General features: G+C 42.0%; 1 protein-coding gene across 3 annotated transcripts in view; it reads left to right on the forward strand.

The window, feature by feature from the left end:
* The window catches only part of Ift25 (intraflagellar transport 25), a 28,491-nt gene extending 20,632 nt beyond the window's left edge, over positions 1-7,859 (forward strand). For all 3 annotated transcript variants that reach the window (XM_075946149.1, XM_075946148.1, XM_075946151.1), the window contains exons 3-6: positions 1,666-1,772; positions 3,267-3,335; positions 5,555-5,598; positions 7,651-7,859. In XM_075946149.1, coding sequence (XP_075802264.1) covers positions 1,666-1,772; positions 3,267-3,335; positions 5,555-5,598; positions 7,651-7,764 — 334 coding nt within the window. In that variant the 3' untranslated portion in view covers positions 7,765-7,859. The remainder of the gene's footprint in view (positions 1-1,665; positions 1,773-3,266; positions 3,336-5,554; positions 5,599-7,650) is intronic.
* The last annotated feature ends 10,003 nt before the right edge of the window (positions 7,860-17,862 follow it).

A 17,862-nucleotide genomic window follows, 5' to 3' on the forward strand; every position in this document is an offset into this window, starting at 1 on the left:
GGGTATTGGTTACCTTAGTGAATTAGTTACATGAGAATATACATTTATCAAAACTCATTACACTTAAATTTTATTGTATTTAACTTTTACTCCCAAAAAAGAAAGAAAAGGCTTAAATTGTTAAAATAGAAATGATTATTCCTTTAGCCAATGTCATACCTTGTAGGAGGAGGGCCCACTTGTTCTTCCTGGCCGCCTGGCTAGCTTAGCCCCAAAATAACCACATAGAAACTGTATTAATTAAATCACTGCTTGACCCATTAGCTCTAGTTTCTTATTAGCTAATTCTTACATCTTAATTTAACCCATTTCTATTAATCTGTTTATTGCCACATGGCAATGGCTTACCAGGTAAAATTTAGCATGTCTGACTCTGACAGCTTCATGGTGTCTCTCCGACTCTGCCTTCTTCCTCCCAGCATTCCATTTAATTTTTCTCAACTACCTAAATTCTGCCCTATGAAAGGCCCAAAGCAGTTTTTTTTATTAACCAATGAAAGCAACACAAAGACAGACATTTTACACCAACACCTGCAATAGACTATTTCACATATCATATTGACTATACAAATGTCTTTAACATATATATGTAATATATATATTTATATATATAAAGTGTGTGTATATGAGACCTGAATTAAACTTCATGGTTTTTTTTCCCAGCAAACATAGTTAATATACTATGGGTCCCCTACTATAGTAGTTTTTTTTTTTTTTTGTGGTTTTGCGAGACAGGGTTTCTCTGTGGCTTTGGAGCCTGTCCTGGAACTAGCTCTTGTAGCCCAGGCTAGTCTCGAACTCACAGAGATCCGCCTGCCTCTGCCTCCCGAGTGCTGGGATTAAAGGCGTGCGCCACCACCGCCCGGCTTATAGTAGTTATTAAGAACATAAAAATAAAGAAAGGTTGGGTCTGGAGAGATGCCTTAGAGGTTAAGAGCACTGGTTGTTCTTCTAAAGGTCCTGAGTTCAATTCCCAGCAACCACATGGTGGCTCACAACTATCTATAATGAGATCTGATGCCCTCTTTTGGTGTGCAGGCACACATGCCGACATAACACTGTATACTTAATAAATAAGTAAATCTTTAAAAAATAAGAGCCTGTTAAAAATACCGAAAGGCAAGTGCCTGGGTCCACAGGAGTCATAAAAGCACAAGAGATACGTGTCTAGGGTGGGAACGGATGCTGTGAGACAAGTGAAAAGCACAGAGGACATGATTCTCATCAGCTGGCGTTGGAGAAGGGACCATAAACTTTTGCAAGATGAAGAAGGACTTTGGGGTCAAGAGAACTCATTAGGTTCGGTATAGAAGCATGTGTCTGCATGATGTGTTGGAGAGTGGTAAGCAGCTGACTGTGGCAGCAGTGATGGGGTGACGTAGTGATGGGAGGCAATATACTTTAACGATAGAACTGAAGAGGCTGGCTTTATAGTCAGTAGGGGAACGCTGGAGCCTTTTAGATGAGAGTGACATCAGTTCAGTTTCAGCATAAGAAGAGAATATCTGTCAATTAAAGTACTAAAGTTAGGGAGATTATAGGCAGAACTAAGTTAGAAAAGGATTCTAAAATAAGACAGTAACTTTTTAATATTTATTCATTAGAACATTATGATTACATTTTTATGTCTGTTTATTCCTTTTATTCCTTTAAAATTACCATTAGGAATCCAGAAACCTTTTGGACCACCACGGGTATGTTTCCCCAGGAGTTTATTATTTGTTTTCACAAACACGTAATGATTGAAAAACTCGTGATCCAAAGTTACTTAGGTAAGCAAATCACACTTAATTTTTTATTATTCTTTTAATTTTTCTATAGGCAGAGGACAGATGTCAACTTTTGGCAAAAGACTAGTCTTTCTTTACAGCATGGGACCGAGTTTCATTGCTGAAACGGGAGGTGGGAAGTATGGGTGGGTTGGCTACCTTCAGCACAATTAGCCGCTCTTACCCTGTTCATTTGGGACCCTTCCGAAGCACATCATAATCGCCATGCAGTTTACTATGTGAAAGTCTTTGGCAGAAGATTCTGTTAGGAATGCTAGAAGTTGGCTTGCCAAGATACTAGGTTCTATGATATCTTCATCCTAGGTTCATTTAGCCTGTAGTTCTCAGATTCTTTCTGTAAATCTGATAACCCCAATTATACCCATTGGATAGTTTTGATTCATCTATTGCTGATGATATTTTCTGAGGAGTAAGAGTAGAATCTCCCCTTGGAACATCAAGTCCTATCTGTAATACAGTGTATCAGACAAAATCATGGCAGGAAACAGAATAGATCCCAGATGTTTCCAATGAAGAGACTTTATTAATAGATCTACTTATGAAATCCTGGCCTGGGCTGCAGGAATGAATAAGGGATAATGGCCCTCAGAAACTAGCTACAGCAGGGAGCCACTGCTGTCCTGGGACAAGGAAAGGAAAGTGTTACTAAAGCCCAGGGAGATTTGGGGATTGTACTAGCAGTGGGTCTGGCTAGCAGGAGCTTTTTAGTCTTGAAGGGACAGGACCACTATCAAAGACATGGCGTGAATCAGGACAGAGTGTAGATAAAATATGCTGCCCTCCAATCTTTTGGTGCGTGCCTCTAGCCAACTCCACAGAGAAGCTAGTTGGTAAGGTAGTCCAGGAGATATAATCTATAGAAGTCAGCCCCTCCAGAATAGGACAGAGAAGGGGAAGGATGGTTCTGGGGGTCATGTGGAGACAATGGAGGAAAGCCTGTGCAGAAGGAAGTTAATTGATGCTTGGTATGCTTCTGATATGAATGTGGAGACTCTACAGCCAGGCAGGCCTTATGTGTGGACTCTTGTCTGCATTTGCTAGCTTTAGTCCGTTGGACACCTTGCCTGGCACTGTAAGCCTGTGTCCTCATCAGGAAAGTGGTTAGTAATACCTTTCTCATAAAGACTTCAGCCAAAAGAGAATGAACAAACATGCCTGACTCAAAGCCTGTTCTCCATAAAGGCTTATGACCATGGCTACCAGAAGTATCATAGCCAGATTCAGAAAAGCTCTATTAGATTTGTGCTCTGTAGTGATAAACACTGGCAAGATTGCCATTATACAGTGTTATATTTTGCCATAGGGACTTAAGGAAAAACAGTCATAGCATCCAGAATGTGTTATTCCTGGTCCTAGCACTTTGTGTAATTAATACCCATCAATTTATGGCAGTCAAGTAGCAGGGAAAAGAAGAATGGAAACAAAAAAATAGAATTAAATAGCTAATTAACATCTCTATTCTGTTTATAATGCCAGTGCGAACCTTGAGGATTGAAAAGACCACATCTAAAGAGCCATTCGATTTTGAGCAGTGGGTTGAAAAAGGTGTGTATGTTGCCAGTACTGTTCTGAGTATGAGTGAGTAGATGCCTGGCCTCTGACTCTATGCTATCAGTTCAACTGCATTTTGGTAAATAAATGTGATTTAATGATTCTTTAACACAGATAAAGCAAAAAATCCACATATTTTGTAGTCTTCTTCATGTGCTGTTTATATAACAATTAACATTTTCAAAAATAGGGATAAAACTGGGCAGTGGTGGTGCACACCTTTAATCCCAGCACTCAGGAGGCTCTCTGTGAGTTCAAGGCCATCCTGGTCTACAAAGCGAGCTCCAGGATGGCCAGAGCTACAAAGAGAACCCCTGTCTTGAAAAACTAAAAACTTTTAAAAAAAATAGAGATATAGAGATGACACATTTAAGACTTTTGTGAGCTAATGGCTTATGTATGACAAACATATGTTGGTTTTGTACCTTTTTTTCCTGATTAATGGTACTGTTTAATTATCAGCTAAGCCGGGCATGATGGCACATGTCCTCAGTCCCAAGATTCAGAAAGCAGAGGCAGGGAGATCTCTGAGTTTGAGGCCAGCATTATCTACATAGATCTTTCTAGGCTACCCAGCATGACATATTGAGTCCCAATTTAAAAAAAAAATTCTTTTCGATAAACATAACCAACTAAATTGCTATCCATTTAAGCACAAACATACAGAATAATTTCATGTATTTATCTCCTTCTCTTAGAAAATATCGTGAAAACAGTAGAATAAAAACATATAAAACTATAGCGAGAAAAGAAAACATAAACCTAGTAAACCAGGCAAATGTAGATCAATAGATGTTATTGCCAGAGGGACAGCAATCACTACTAGAACACAGCAGATTAGGTTGTAACCTAGTTCCTTCCGAGAAAAATATCAAGAAGTAAGCTAATTTATTACACGGATCTCCAGGAAGGCCTAGAGTTTGAGAGTAGTGGGTGATGTGGAAGTATGAACGAGACTAGACTAGTTCATAACTGGTTTCTTACTTTAGCAGTCTGCTTGCTGTTCATGTAGTTAGACCAGGGCATGGGGATTGGTTAAAGAAACCTAGATTTATCCTTACCACAATATAAACTTAACTTACAGATAAATAAGAAAAAGAGTATAAACATAAAATTCCAGAAAAAAACAACCTAAATTTTTTAAAAAAGAATTATTTATTTAATGTGTATGGATATTTTGTCTGCTTGGATATCTATGCACCACATCCACATCTGGTACCCACAGAGGCTAGAAGGTAGGCGTCAGAGCCTCTGAGACTGCAGTTAATAGACAGTTGTGAACTGCTATGTGGGTTCTGGGATCTGAACCCCGGTCCTCTAGAGGAATATTTAGTGCTCTTAACCACTGAGCCATCTCTTCAGCCCCCACCTTCATTCCCCCCCTCCCCGCCACCTCCCACCCCGCTTTTTATACATGTTTTTATTCTGTATGTAGCCTAGGCTGGTTTAGAACTTACTATTATCAATCCTTCTGCCTAAGGCTCCTGAGTGCTGGGATTCCAGGTATGTACCCGATACCAAGCTAGAAAGTGGAAAACATTTACTGGTTGGCAGCATAACTAGAGGAGAAGGCACAGAGGAAAACAGGGGATAATAGTTTTTCATTGTCTAAGAAAAGCATTAGGATAGAGAGAAAAGGTCTCTGGGATCTTACTTCCCAAAGTCTTCCCCTTTGGTCCTGGGTAGCTTTTGAAATTCTGTACATTATTTGGAACACATTAATGTCAAAAGGTATTATTATATTAATTAAATAGTTCACACTTCTGAATATTCAAAATAATTAACTCATGGCTAAGTAAATTATTCCAGTTGTATATTATTAAATTTAAGTGCCAGGAGAGATCATGCTACAGCCATTCTGCCTCACAGTGAAGTTTTCCTGTGGGAAAGATGGTTTCTTCCATAAAAGTCTGAAATTACTGTTAGGAGCTTGATCAATAAAAGCAGGGGGAGAACCTCTACATTTTATCAATTTCTTTCTTTATATTTGCATTTGAATTGTCTTTTGTTTATACTGACTAGAGTATTTTATAGCTCATTAGTTGTTTTAAAGTCAAATGTCTATATCAAATCAACCTCTAAGTAATGATAATTTCTTTCAATCTGACTTTAACTTATAGTTTGCCAAATAATCAGTTTTGCTGCTCACAAATTTCCATAGCTATCCTCATATCTTTGAGCCTTAATCTATTTTTATTAAATTTGTGTTTTAGACTTGGTACACACGGAGGGGCAGCTTCAAAACGAAGAAATTATGGTAAGTGTACATACTTTTTAGAGATAAGATTATCTTTAGTGAGCCCAATTTAGATTTTAAACTTTCCTAGTATGAATTATTCATGATGAATATCCTCATGGTATTAGCAGCCTTTTGCCTTCTTAACCATTAGAGGTTATTCTCAATAATATTATTAGCTAAATGTATTATTAATTAGGCTCTTTTTTAAAACCAATCTTGGAGAAAGTGGCTGTATGGATAAAACAGAATTGAACTCATTTATTTGTTTTATTTTGCTCAGTAATTTATTTTTAAAGTATTTCTTTACTTTCTTTAGAATAGGAGACTGAAAGTGTTGAGATGTCAAAGTTGGGTGTTAGTTACGCGTGAAAGGACAAGAGAGGTTTAGATAAGGGAACTGGAGCATAGGATCAGCAGCAAATAAGCCAGAGACAGCTGAAGTGGAAATGAACCAATGTTTTCCGACAGCATTCCGTTGGACTCTCCTGTCAAGAGGAATGAATGCCCGCTGACGTCAGGAGTCTTTTGTCTCTGCTAGTTTGTCGTGCCCTAGTTTTAAACAAACAGGAACTAGTAAACCACTCCAAGTGTGTTTAGGTGCCAGTGCTGGTGTTCAGCTGCTTTCTTCCAGAACATCTACCTGCAGGGTTGTAGCTTTTCATCCTGCCCAGAGCAGCTGTGAAATCAGCATTTCAAAGACTCCTCAGAGGGTGGGGAGAGCTCAGTCCTCTAGCAATACAAGTGTTAAGACTTGAGCTTGCTCTCCAGCACCCACAGAGATGTGGAACAAGGTGGCACCCACATGTAAACCCAGTGCTGGTGAGACAGGGACAGAGGGATCTTTGTGGCTCACTGACATATACATGCACACACAGAAACTCCATGGCAGTGTTTGAATCCCACAGTTCACTTTCTCCCACCTAAGTTCATCCAGTGACTGGAGAGGACAGTGGGATTCCCCCCTTAAAAAAAAAAAAAGAGATTAATTTTGCTGAATTTTATGGCTCAGGTTAGGAAGCCTCTGCATTCTTTTTTTTTTTTTTTTTTAAATATTTTTTATGGTTTATTTAACTTTATTTTATATGCATTGGTGTGAAGGTGTCAGATCCCCTGCAACTGGATCTTCAGACAGTTGTGAGCTGCCATGTGGGTGCTGGGAATTGAACCCGGGTCCTCTGGAAGAGCAGTCAGTGCTCTTAACCACTGAGCCATTTCTCCAGCCCCAGCCTCTGCATTCTTTTGTCTTTGTTGAGGACTCACTGGGGAGGGTTATGGAACATTTGGAAAGTGGTGAGGTGGAGTGGGCACTTTATTATTGGCAGCAGATCAGCTCCATTCGGTGTTCTAGCTGCTGACCATAGACCCCAGATGGTACAGCAAAAACGTGTAGAAAACTTTATATCATCTTTTAAAACTTAATATTATATCCCAAGCTTTATAATTATGCTTGTAAGGTACTATTTACATATATTTAAGATAGTTTATTTTTTCTCTGTCATTACAAGTAATTCCTAGGGAACATTATTAGTACATGCTCTGAACATTATGACCTTCACCTTTTTTATTTTTAATTTTCTAGGATTAAATTTTATGGAATGAAATTGCTGGTCACAAGAGTTATATATATATCCAAATTGGTTTCCAGGGAAATTATATAAATGTGAGAATGTAGTCATGCTTCCGTATAGTATATTCCAAGTCATCGCTAACAGACAGAAACCGCTTAGCACGAACAGTATTTTAGAAAGACACTTCTTTTAAAAAAGAATCAAGAATCATTTTTTTAAAAAAAGAGAGAGACACTTGTAAACAGTTGGTCAGCAGTGTACATTTTTGTAATGTATAGTCCAGTCTTCCCACTGTGTATCATAAAACCAGGAGTGATAGATACCATGCTGACTCACTCCCAGACAACTGCTGGGCGGAGCTGACTTATCTTTGAACACTGTCTTACATTTTGTTACATGTTAGAAAGCTCTCTTCATCAAAGCCTTTCTTCTGCCAGCTGCCTGTTAACAGATTGCTAGCATTGTTAGAAACATCCATATTGATTTTTTTTTCCCCTTACAGGCACGAGATGGCTATGCCACTTTCTTGAGATTCATTATTGTTTCAGCCTTCGACCATTTTGCATCTGTTCATAGCATTTCTGCAGAGGGACTAGCAGTCTCAAACATTTCTTAGTAATTACAACAAAATGCTCTGAACTACTCTAAAAATATATTTATAGAAACACAAAGTTATCTTTGATATGTTTGCTATTAAAGAGATTTGTATCACTCTGTTTCCATGTTTATTCATATTTTCTTCAGTATTTTTGGCAAATTCTGGTTACATGAATCAGCACTCTTGGCGGCAATGAAGAAATTTTGACTTCAGAATGCTTCATTAAATTTATAATTCATTGTGCCTCTATAGCATCTACTATAGAGCTTCTTAGCTCTCTGTGCACTGTTTCTAAATTATTAAGTGATTGTTGTAAAAGCTGAGAGAGCAGTGTAAGCAGTAAACAGTGTGGGGGTATAGAAGAGGGAGAGTATGCAGGGAAGGTGTGACCACAGTCCTGGGACCCTGCCAGACTGAAGGGAAGGTGTGACCACAGTCCTGGGACCCTGCCAGACTGAAGGGAAGGTGTGACTAAGTCCCAGGACCCAGCCAGACTGAAGGGAAGGTGTGACCACAGTCCTGGGACCCTGCCAGACTGAAGGGAAGGTGTGACCACAGTCCTGGGACCCTGCCAGACTGAAGGGAAGGTGTGACTAAGTCCCAGGACCCAGCCAGACTGAAGGGAAGGTGTGACAGTCCCGGGACCAAGCCACACTAAAATCAAGCTTTGTGGGCTTTTGGTTTTGTTTTTTGTTTTTTTATTTGTTTTGTTATGTGTTTTTGGTTTTTTGATAGTTTGTCTTGATTTTGATGAATTTTTTTTTACTTATTTATGATTTGAAAAGATGTCAAAGAAATTTAAAAACATCTTTATTTTCCCAAAACAGTCATTATTGGCATTAAGTCCTTATATTTTTATGAAACAAGGAACCTTGTGGATATACTTATCAAGACTTCTGACTATGTCTTATTATTGTTTTATTTTACTTAAATAACAAATGGAGCAAAAAACTAAATTATAAAACAATTACAAAATACACCTTCTTCCCTCTGACTGACTGTCCCCTTGTGTCTCCCCTTCTAAGGACAGCAGTCATATTGAATTAAGGGTCTACCCTACTCAGTATGAGCTCATCCTAACTGGTCATAACTGCACTGCAGGACCCAAGTGAGGCCATATTCATAGCCTCTAGTTATTATGACTTTATCGTGTCATTTGGGGAGATGAAGTTCAAACCACTACATAGTGTATTTGTCATGGTTATTTTATTTATCAGCTGATTGGGCCATGGTGACTAGAGGTTTGTCAATATTATTCTGGGTGCTTCTGTGAAGGTGTTCACTTTTAATAAACTAAGCATGTAAATTGGTAGGTTTTGGTAAAGTGGATTGCACTCCGTAAAGTGCTAGGCCTTGCCTAGATGTCTGGAGGTCTTAACAGGATAAAGACTTCTTCCCCAACAAGAACTCAAGCTGTGGCTTTGGCTCCTCCCTGAGTTTTCCTCTTGCAAGCCTTCCCTAGCTTCCTAGCAAGTCGGCACTTACTGGCTTCTTTGGGCTAAGTGAAGTATGTATAAGCTAGCTTCTGCTTAGTTACAGACAAGCCCAAAATGTCCTGGAGAAAGCAACAACTTCACCCATCAATCCTGGTAGGTTTTTTCCTAGTTTGCACCTTATTGGCTGATTTCTTTGGTCAGCTGGCAACTTAGTCTAGGTAGCAAAGGTTTGCTGGACCTAGGTGACTTCAGCTGGGATAGTGCTCAGCCCCGGAAGTTCCTTCAGTGATCTACCCTAAGCCTCTTCAGTTTTCTAAAAAGTAGCAAGAGGGCGAGGCGAGCCCGAACAGGCATGCTTACATCTGCCCTCATTCCCAATCATGTCACAGAGCAAAGACCAGTGCCACAATAAAACTGTCTACCCAAGGGCATGCATATAGCGAGGTGAGCATGGGGGCTAGTAATGCTGCAATCCATTATACCGAGTTTCCCCTGGAGTAGCGTAGAGCAGCCTGCGAGATACTCTGGCCAAAGTGACAGTTTGAGTCATCTAATTGTGCTCTAGAATTAACTTCTGTCTTCAGTAAATTCACAGGGCAGCTGAAGAAAGGTAAACAGACAGACGGCCGTTAATGCAGCTAACTGAAATGTCCCTGTCTGACTTCCTAGCCTTCTTTGGGTAGTGCCATGTGACCAGTTCTGGCCAATGAGATGAAGAGTAATATAGTTAAAGACTAAGCACTTAATTGCCTTGGTGGGAACCTTTAAGGCTCTTCTCTGTTGCTCCTCTGGCCAGCAATGTTTTGTAGCAAATCCAGCTTGGGTCTGGGATTGAGGCCAGTGGTTTACAGATAGCAAAGCTTAACCTGAATCGACTGTGTAGGAATGGGAAGGCGTTCTGTGCTTGGGAGCTTCTGGAGCTGCCTGTCTTTACAGTCTGCCCTTGCCCATCCCAAGCCAAACACAAGTGACCTGGCTTTGTCTGTGTTGTGGGAAATGTTAAAGAAGGGTTTCCACCCTAGGTTCCAAGACGCAATAGCTCCTTCAGCCACGGTCGTGTACAGGTCTTGTTCTGGAGGCAACTTGTACAAAACAACTGGGAAAAGATAATTTAGAGATAAATTGGGATATTTGCTTGTGAAATGGGTATTGTATTTCTTTCTAGATACCCTAGATGGAGCTTATGTTTAAAAAGCCTGTTGATCCAAGCATAGTGACGTTTGCCTTGAATCCCAGCACTCTGAAGGCAGAAGCAGGTGAATCTGAGTTGGAGGCCAACCTTTTCTACATAGTGAGTTCCAATACAGCCAGGGCTATGTAGAGAGAGATGGCTCAAAATACAAAAAATAAATTATAAAAAGCTGTCCAGGTATTTCAAAAATTATTCATGGAAATATGTGTGGGTAAAAAAAATAAAGTAATAGCTAGGATTTAATTTTAAACACAGAAGCAGGGACATTTACTGTTCTGTGGCTTGAGCACACCAGGCAAGTGCTTTACTATTGAGCTACACTACAGCCTAATTAGATTTTTAGTAATGTTTTTGAAAATAATTGAAGCAAGTATATCCGTGAATTATTGAATGTGGGTGTTAGATATATGGGGGTTCTATATGGTAGCCTACCTTTATATATTCTTAAGATTGTTGAGGATGAAAGTAAAAATAATGCCCCAGAAAACCTTTATTGTATTTTAGCAGCCTGAACATATATTTTTGGAAGAATGTGATGAGAACCCCTGAGTGTAGGGCTCCAAGGGAGGAATACCTCAGAAGACATCTTGTGCTTATGTTAGGTGTACGGTGGGCTATTTTGTTTGCAGGGAGGAGTCAGGACCCAGCCTCACGCTGTTAGGCAAGTGTTCTTTCACAGAGCTACCTCCTCAGCCCAGGGTTTTAAGGCTCTTAGGATTTCTGATGAATTGCTTACAATAATCTGCGACACCGACTTGGTGCTGAAAAGTAAGGTTTGAGAGTGAGCAAAGGAAGTCAGAAAGACACGTGAGCAGCCATGTTGTTCTCAAAGATGGGAAGGTGAGTACCGGCTCGTAAATCCCACCTGGGGCAGGGTGAATGGAGATGTCTGGTGGGAAGGTGAGTACTGGCTCATACATCCCACCTGGGCAGTGTGAATGGAGACGTCTGGTGGGGGAAAGAACCAGATAATCATAGCGCCTGTGCAGCTTTCAAGTATTTTCCTGTAACATGGAGCCAAGAGGTTTTTGAAAATATGACCTAGAGCAATTGCTTTCATGTTCAGTAGCAGAAATGCTGAGGGTTTTCTTTTCGCCAAGTTCCTAAACTGAAAAGTTGCCTTACCTCCAGAATGCTGGCCTTATAGAGTGGAGCTACCATGCCTTGTTTATGGGATGTTAGGTATCAGATACAGGGTTTCCTTCATGCTGAGAGATATTACCAATTAAGCTCCAATCCCAGGCCCGAGTTTTTAATATAGTTAGCTGTATTGGCGTAAATAAATGCAATGCAGATATTAAAGAATATTTACCACTTTAATGATAAACTTACAGAACCGAAGTTCCAGCGTAGAACAGGAGGTAGGAAGGAAAAAGGGCCAAGCCGCCTCCCCGTGCACCCATTTATTGGCAGGCATTCGCCCGAGGCAAACCCCGCCCCCTAAAGGGGCTGTCTTAACCCTACAGTTAGCTAACAGTGTATACTGTTTTTATTTCCAGTTCATCTTAGTGGTTGCCTCTATTGTGTGTCCCCTGCCTTTCTAAGTTCATTCCCTTCCATCTGCCCTAAAGGAAGGTAGTGAAACAGAAGGAACTGTTAGGGTTCTGAGTTCCTTGGGCGGTTAGCAAGGGAATAGAAACAAAACAATCCTTGGATGTCACAAGAGTTGACAGTGAAGAAGCCGAGCAGGAATGGAGGACAAAAAAGTGCAGGAGGCCTGGGTTTCATTACCCCTGCTGAGGGCCCAGATAGACAACCTCAAGCTTGAAGGGTGGGTCCTGAAGAAAGAAGATGGTCTTTCCTCCCACAGGGGGAGGTGAGGGTTGAATCAAAGAAGGGGCTTCTCCTTTCTTCAGACAGCAGCTTTGAAGACTGCAGACCCTTGGTAACTGTAGACAGCATATGGAAAGATGTCTTCGTGGTACTCCTGGTTTACCTGCCTCATTGCCTGGCAGGTGGAGTGATGTTTTTCACAAAGGGAAACAAGGCAGGACGCAGGTGCATTTGCTTCAGGATCAAAAGAGTTGACCAACTGTAAGAGGAGAAGGCACAGCTATTTTTTGTTCAGTCTCCTATCCAAGTTTTGGAAGCTTTTTCTACTACCACCAGGGCTGCTCTGGGTACTTCTTTTGAAGCTTCTGGCCCTCAGAGTGGCACTTCTCCAGCCGATGAGCCTCTTTGTGCACAAACTTCATTTTCTCCAGAACCAGGCTAGACCACGCTGAGCTGAGGGAACCCAGGGGCCTGGAGTGCTGGGATTGACCACAGTGGCTTCCACTCAGACCAGTCCTTGTGTGCACCAGCCCAACACTCAGGTGGAGGATAATCTCTTGGGCATTTCTGGGTAAGATGACTCGTATCTGTTAGGGCAGTCTCAGGAGCAGGGAGCCCCAAGCAGCCAGTACTCACAGAAGGTGACACATGAGTTGACGCCTGGGCAGAGACCCGGCAGCATCCACGGAGGCAGCGTGTCTGCATTGGTGCTCCTGGAGCAGCAGTGTCAGCATCGCCTCTGGAAACTTGGAGAGGCAGGACCCTCAGTTCACCCCCAAGTCTACTGAACCTCACATCCTGGAAATGAGGCTCAAGCATCTGCACTTTATCAAGCCTCCTGGTAGTTTTAGTACGTGCCCACATGTGAGAACCACTGTGCTAGGGGGGCAGATGACTGGGAACTGTAAAACAGGCCAAGTCCTGGGAAAATGAAGAACGTGTGTTGCAAGAGTGATTACACACAGAATCCTCAGACTCGTGATCCCCCTGGCAGAGTAGCAAGAACTCTGGGCACCTGCCACTTCCTCTGACACCCGCATTCCACTGGGATAGGCCTTGGTAGAGTTGCTGGACTTCAATATAAAAGGATGTATGGCTTTCCAGGCAGAATAAGTGATTCAAGTGCCAAGAGAGAAGTAAGTTAGGCTGCTCCAAGATGCCTCCTCTATGACTGCAGCCAGAAGATCATCTAGCAATGTCCACAAATCTCAGGCAGAGAGTGGAGCGTGAGATTTCTCAGTCTAGCCATGACACTTTCTGCTTAAAGATGACATCTGGGCTTTGTGAGTCTGTGCAATTTCAGGGCATCGGGTCCGTGTGGCCTCCTTGGCAAACTATTGGTAGCTCCAGTGAACTAATCTCCTGGGGGATCCTAATCTTGGAATCTTTTCTAAAATAGCTAATGATATTTGCTAAAATCACATGTACGTAGAGGGAAAGGAATGTGGTCATGTGTCATTAGCCCAGGTTATCCTAAAACTCACTATCCAGCCTAGGCTGATCTTGACAAAATCTTCCTGTCTTGGCCTCTTTAGTGCTGGGGTTACAAGAGTGTGCTACCGTTCCTGGGCTGGATATACTATTTTAATAAACCTTTTAAAGTTAATGGCTGTATTTATCAGAAATCAAATACCCTGTGCCCTGTAATGGGTTGGACCTAACTTGGGAAGATGAACAGCTTAGATGTTGCAGAGCTTTGGTTTCTGCAGCCTCTTGCCTTGAAGACACTGCTTCATCCTGTCAAACATCAGTGTAGGCTCAGAATCCTCACATAAAGCCAAGCACTCAAAGGGTATCACCCTCACAGACAAGCAGATGGTGATGCAGGAGCCCTCCCTTCAAAGACAGACCCATACTGTGAGTGGTAGCTCAATGGGAGAGCGCTTGTCCAGCATTCAGAGGTCTAGACTTGATCCCATTTAACAAACCAGAAAAAGTACTGGAAGGAAGGAAGCATAAACGTAGTAATGTGTCAAAACACAATTCGGGAATGCAACTGTGTGAGAAAAGGCCAAGAAAACAAGAGTCTTGTGACCTCGGCGTCTTCAAAAACACGGACTCGTTCTTGGAATGTGTTTCATGCTCCTCCCAGGTGTAGAGGACAGGACTGGGTTGACTTTAGCTCTTGCTCTTCACATTTCTATGGAAACACATGTTTTTGCCACATGTGGCTTGTCCCTGTGCTTGAACCCCTTTCTCAAACGACTCTTCTTAGCCTTCAGGGTATACCTTGTCTGATGCTCTGAATCAAGTTGGCTTTTGTATGAGACTTTACTCTGCCTCAGTTTTAGGCCCACTCTCCCAGGTTCATGCTGCTAACTAACCAGAGTTGATGGAGGAAGGTCATTGGTTAAATAAAAAGAAACCTCATTGGTTAGAAGATAGGTGGGAGGAGTAAACAGAACAGAACGCTGGGAGGAAGAGGAAGTGAGGTCAGACTACACAGCTCTCCTCTCGGGAGCAGACGCCTCAGAGAGAGACGCCATGCTCCCGGCTCCTGGGCAGAGGCACGCAATGAAACAAGCCGCCAGGTCAGACATGCTGAATCTTTCCCGGTAAGACCGGTGCTCACAGTTTATTAGAGATGGGTTGATCGGGATATCAGAATTAGCCAGTAAGGGCTAGAGCAGAATGGGCCAAGCAGTGATTAAATGAATACAGTTTGTGTGTTGTTATTTCGGGCATAAGCTAGCCGAGCAGGTGGCTGGGGTGTTGGGGACGCAGCCCCGCCGCTCCTATTACTACACAGAGTGGTAACCAGTAATGAATTTTGTCCTTTAGGTCAGTGGTTCTGAGAGCTAAATATTACTAAATGGGTCATTAGTACTGAACTCATGATGGTAGACAAGCAAAATGGGCTTATTCTTGGAATCTAGATCTAGTAAGTTCACATACATAAGCACATGTGCGTGCACACGCACCACCACCACCACCACCGCAGCCACCACCGCACTACATCAATCAGATAGAATCAAGCTCAAGCATTGCAGTCACCTGTCCCTGCTTCTCTCTGCGGTGTGGTTCTAGCCTCCTGAAATGCCATTGTGGTTTGCTTTCCTGTTGTTGTAATAAACTCCCTGACCAAATGCAACATGGAGAAGAAAGAGGTTTTCCCTCTTACACTTCCAGGTTGCAGTCCCTCACTGAGGATAGTCATAGCAGGAGCTCCAGACAGGAACCTGGAATCAGAGACCATGGACCAATGTTGCTTACTGGCACCCTGTCTCCACTACCCTTTCCACTCCTTCCTACTCAGTTAGCTTTACATATACATATATATATATGTACACATATATGAATATATAATACATGTGTGTATATGTTGAGGACTGTGGACCCCCAGACCCTGAATTTCCTGTGACTCCCCCCCCCCCCCGCCTGCTGGGGTAAACAACTTGTTTTCCTATGCTTGCAGCTGCTCTGAGCAAACAACTTGTTTTCCTGTGTTTAGCACGAGACCCTCAGAAGTTTCTGATGACAGGGGAGTGGTTTCTGGTGGACTTGCAGCTGGTGAAGAAAGTGACTGCTTTTTGTCCTTGTCCAAAGAGTCTGCCTGAGGCTAAAGTGAAGAGAGTTGGATTAATGAATTAATGAACTCTCAAGACAGCCTAGTGTAGACTCTGTCATGTGGTTACTAGTGTTCATGCTTATAAAGATTTATAATGAAATTGAGCAAGCTGAGCCAAGAAGTGTAATGGAGCCAAATTCTCTGTTCAGGGAGATAAACAAACTAAGAAATGAAATAAAGGGAATGGTGACTTCAGGGCAAGAACCCGACCAGATAGGTTTTCAACTTGTAAAAAGGAATTTAAGAAAAGCTTAAAGCTGGGAGGTGGCAGCATATGCATTTAATCCTAGAATTTGAGAGGCAGAGGCAGGCAGATCTGTGAGTTCAAGACCAGCCTGGTCTAGAGATTCAGTTTCAGCACAGTCAAGTTTAGGCAGTGAAGGTGGAAAATAGGAAACTGGTGAAGATGTAGTTGGATGAAGGGACATGTTCCAGCCCCAGCAAGCAGCAGAACTTGGCAGCTCAGCCATGTGGTTCTGGCTTTAGAGCCAAGGATAGAAGAAAGGCATTATGAATGCCCACCGCTACTAAGGAAAGCTGCTAAGGCCAGGCATGTGTCAGGGGTGTAACTGAACGGAGGCCTAGAGAGGCCATTGTGCAAAGCTAAGAAGTTGAAGCCTGGACTACCTTGGAGACTCAAGATGTTAGAGATGCCAGAGTCGTTGGATACCTGATGAGGAAAGCTTCTAACAGGGAGTGGAACCAGCCCAAGAGAAAGAAGTGTGTTACAGTCAACAAAGCTGAAAGGAGTTGGAAATCTGAAGAGAGTTTTAACATGACACACAGAGATATAGGTTTAGAGTTTTCCTGGATGGTTTTTAGTTTTGCTTTCGGTCCCATATTTTTTTGTTATGCTCCCTTCCCTATGTTTTGGAATGGTAATATATATCCTGTGTCATTATATGTTGGAAGTTTGTGATCTGCTTTTGATTTTAATTTTATAGGTGAATACAGTTAAGAGATTGCCATGAGTCTCAGGAATAACTTTGGAACAAGCTTGAGACTGTTAAAGACTATGGGGACTTTTGAGGTTGGACTGAATGTATTTTTGCATTATGATATGACTACAAGCATTTGGGGACCAGGGAATGCAATGTGGTGCTCTGAAAGAAAATGGCTTCCATAAGGAGTGGCACTATCAGGAGGTATAGCCTTGTTGGAGTAGGTGTGGCCTTGTTGGAGGAAGTGTGTCATTGTGGAGGCGGGCTTTGAGGTTTCATATATGCTCAAACTACATCCAGTGTGGCACATAGTTCACTTCCTGTTGATCAAGATGAAGAACTATCAGCTCCTTCTCCAGCACCATGTCTGCCTGCATGCTGCCATGCTTCTCAGCATGATGATAATGGATTAAACCTCTGAAACTGTAAGCCAGGCACAGTGAAATGTTTTCCTTTATAAAAGTTACCATGGTCATAGTGTCTCTTCACAGCAGTAGAAACCCTAACTAAGACAGGGGATACAAGAATTTGAGAATACATCTGAAGGTACCTATGGTAACTAGTAATTAGTAACTGATTTGGAGGGCTTTATTGGCTTTGTTTGAGACAGAGTCTTATGTAACCCAGGCTGGCCCCAGTTTATCCTTCTGCTTCATCCTTCAAGTGGCGTGCACCACACACCAGCACTATTACTTTTTAAGAAATAATTTATTTTAGAGTGGCATAGGTCTATAATCCTAGTACTTGGGAGGAAGACAGGAGGATCAGGACTTTGAGAATAGCCATGGTGACCCTAGAGTTTGAGGCTTGTATGAGTGTTTGCTTGCATGTATGTGTACCAAGTGTACCATGTGTGTGTGTCTGGTACCCAAGGAAGCCAGAAGAGAGCATCACTACCAATATAACTGGAGTTATATACGCCAGTAAGTTACAATAGGGTGCTAGAAACTGAATTCATAGTCTCGTCTCTGCAAGAACAGCAAAGATTGATTCTTAACCACTGGTCCATCTCTTTATTATTATTATTATTTATTATTATTTAAGATTTTTATTTTGAGTATGTGTATGTGTGTCTGTGTGACTGTTTGTTGTGTTATCTTGGAGTACCCTTGTAGATGGAGGAGAATATCAGACCCCTAGAAGCTGGAGATACATGTGGCTGTGACCCAACTGGATGGGTGCCAGGAACAAACTCAGGCCTTCTAT

This window comes from Microtus pennsylvanicus, chromosome 13 (genome assembly GCF_037038515.1).
Source record: "Microtus pennsylvanicus isolate mMicPen1 chromosome 13, mMicPen1.hap1, whole genome shotgun sequence".
NCBI lineage: Eukaryota > Metazoa > Chordata > Mammalia > Rodentia > Cricetidae > Microtus > Microtus pennsylvanicus.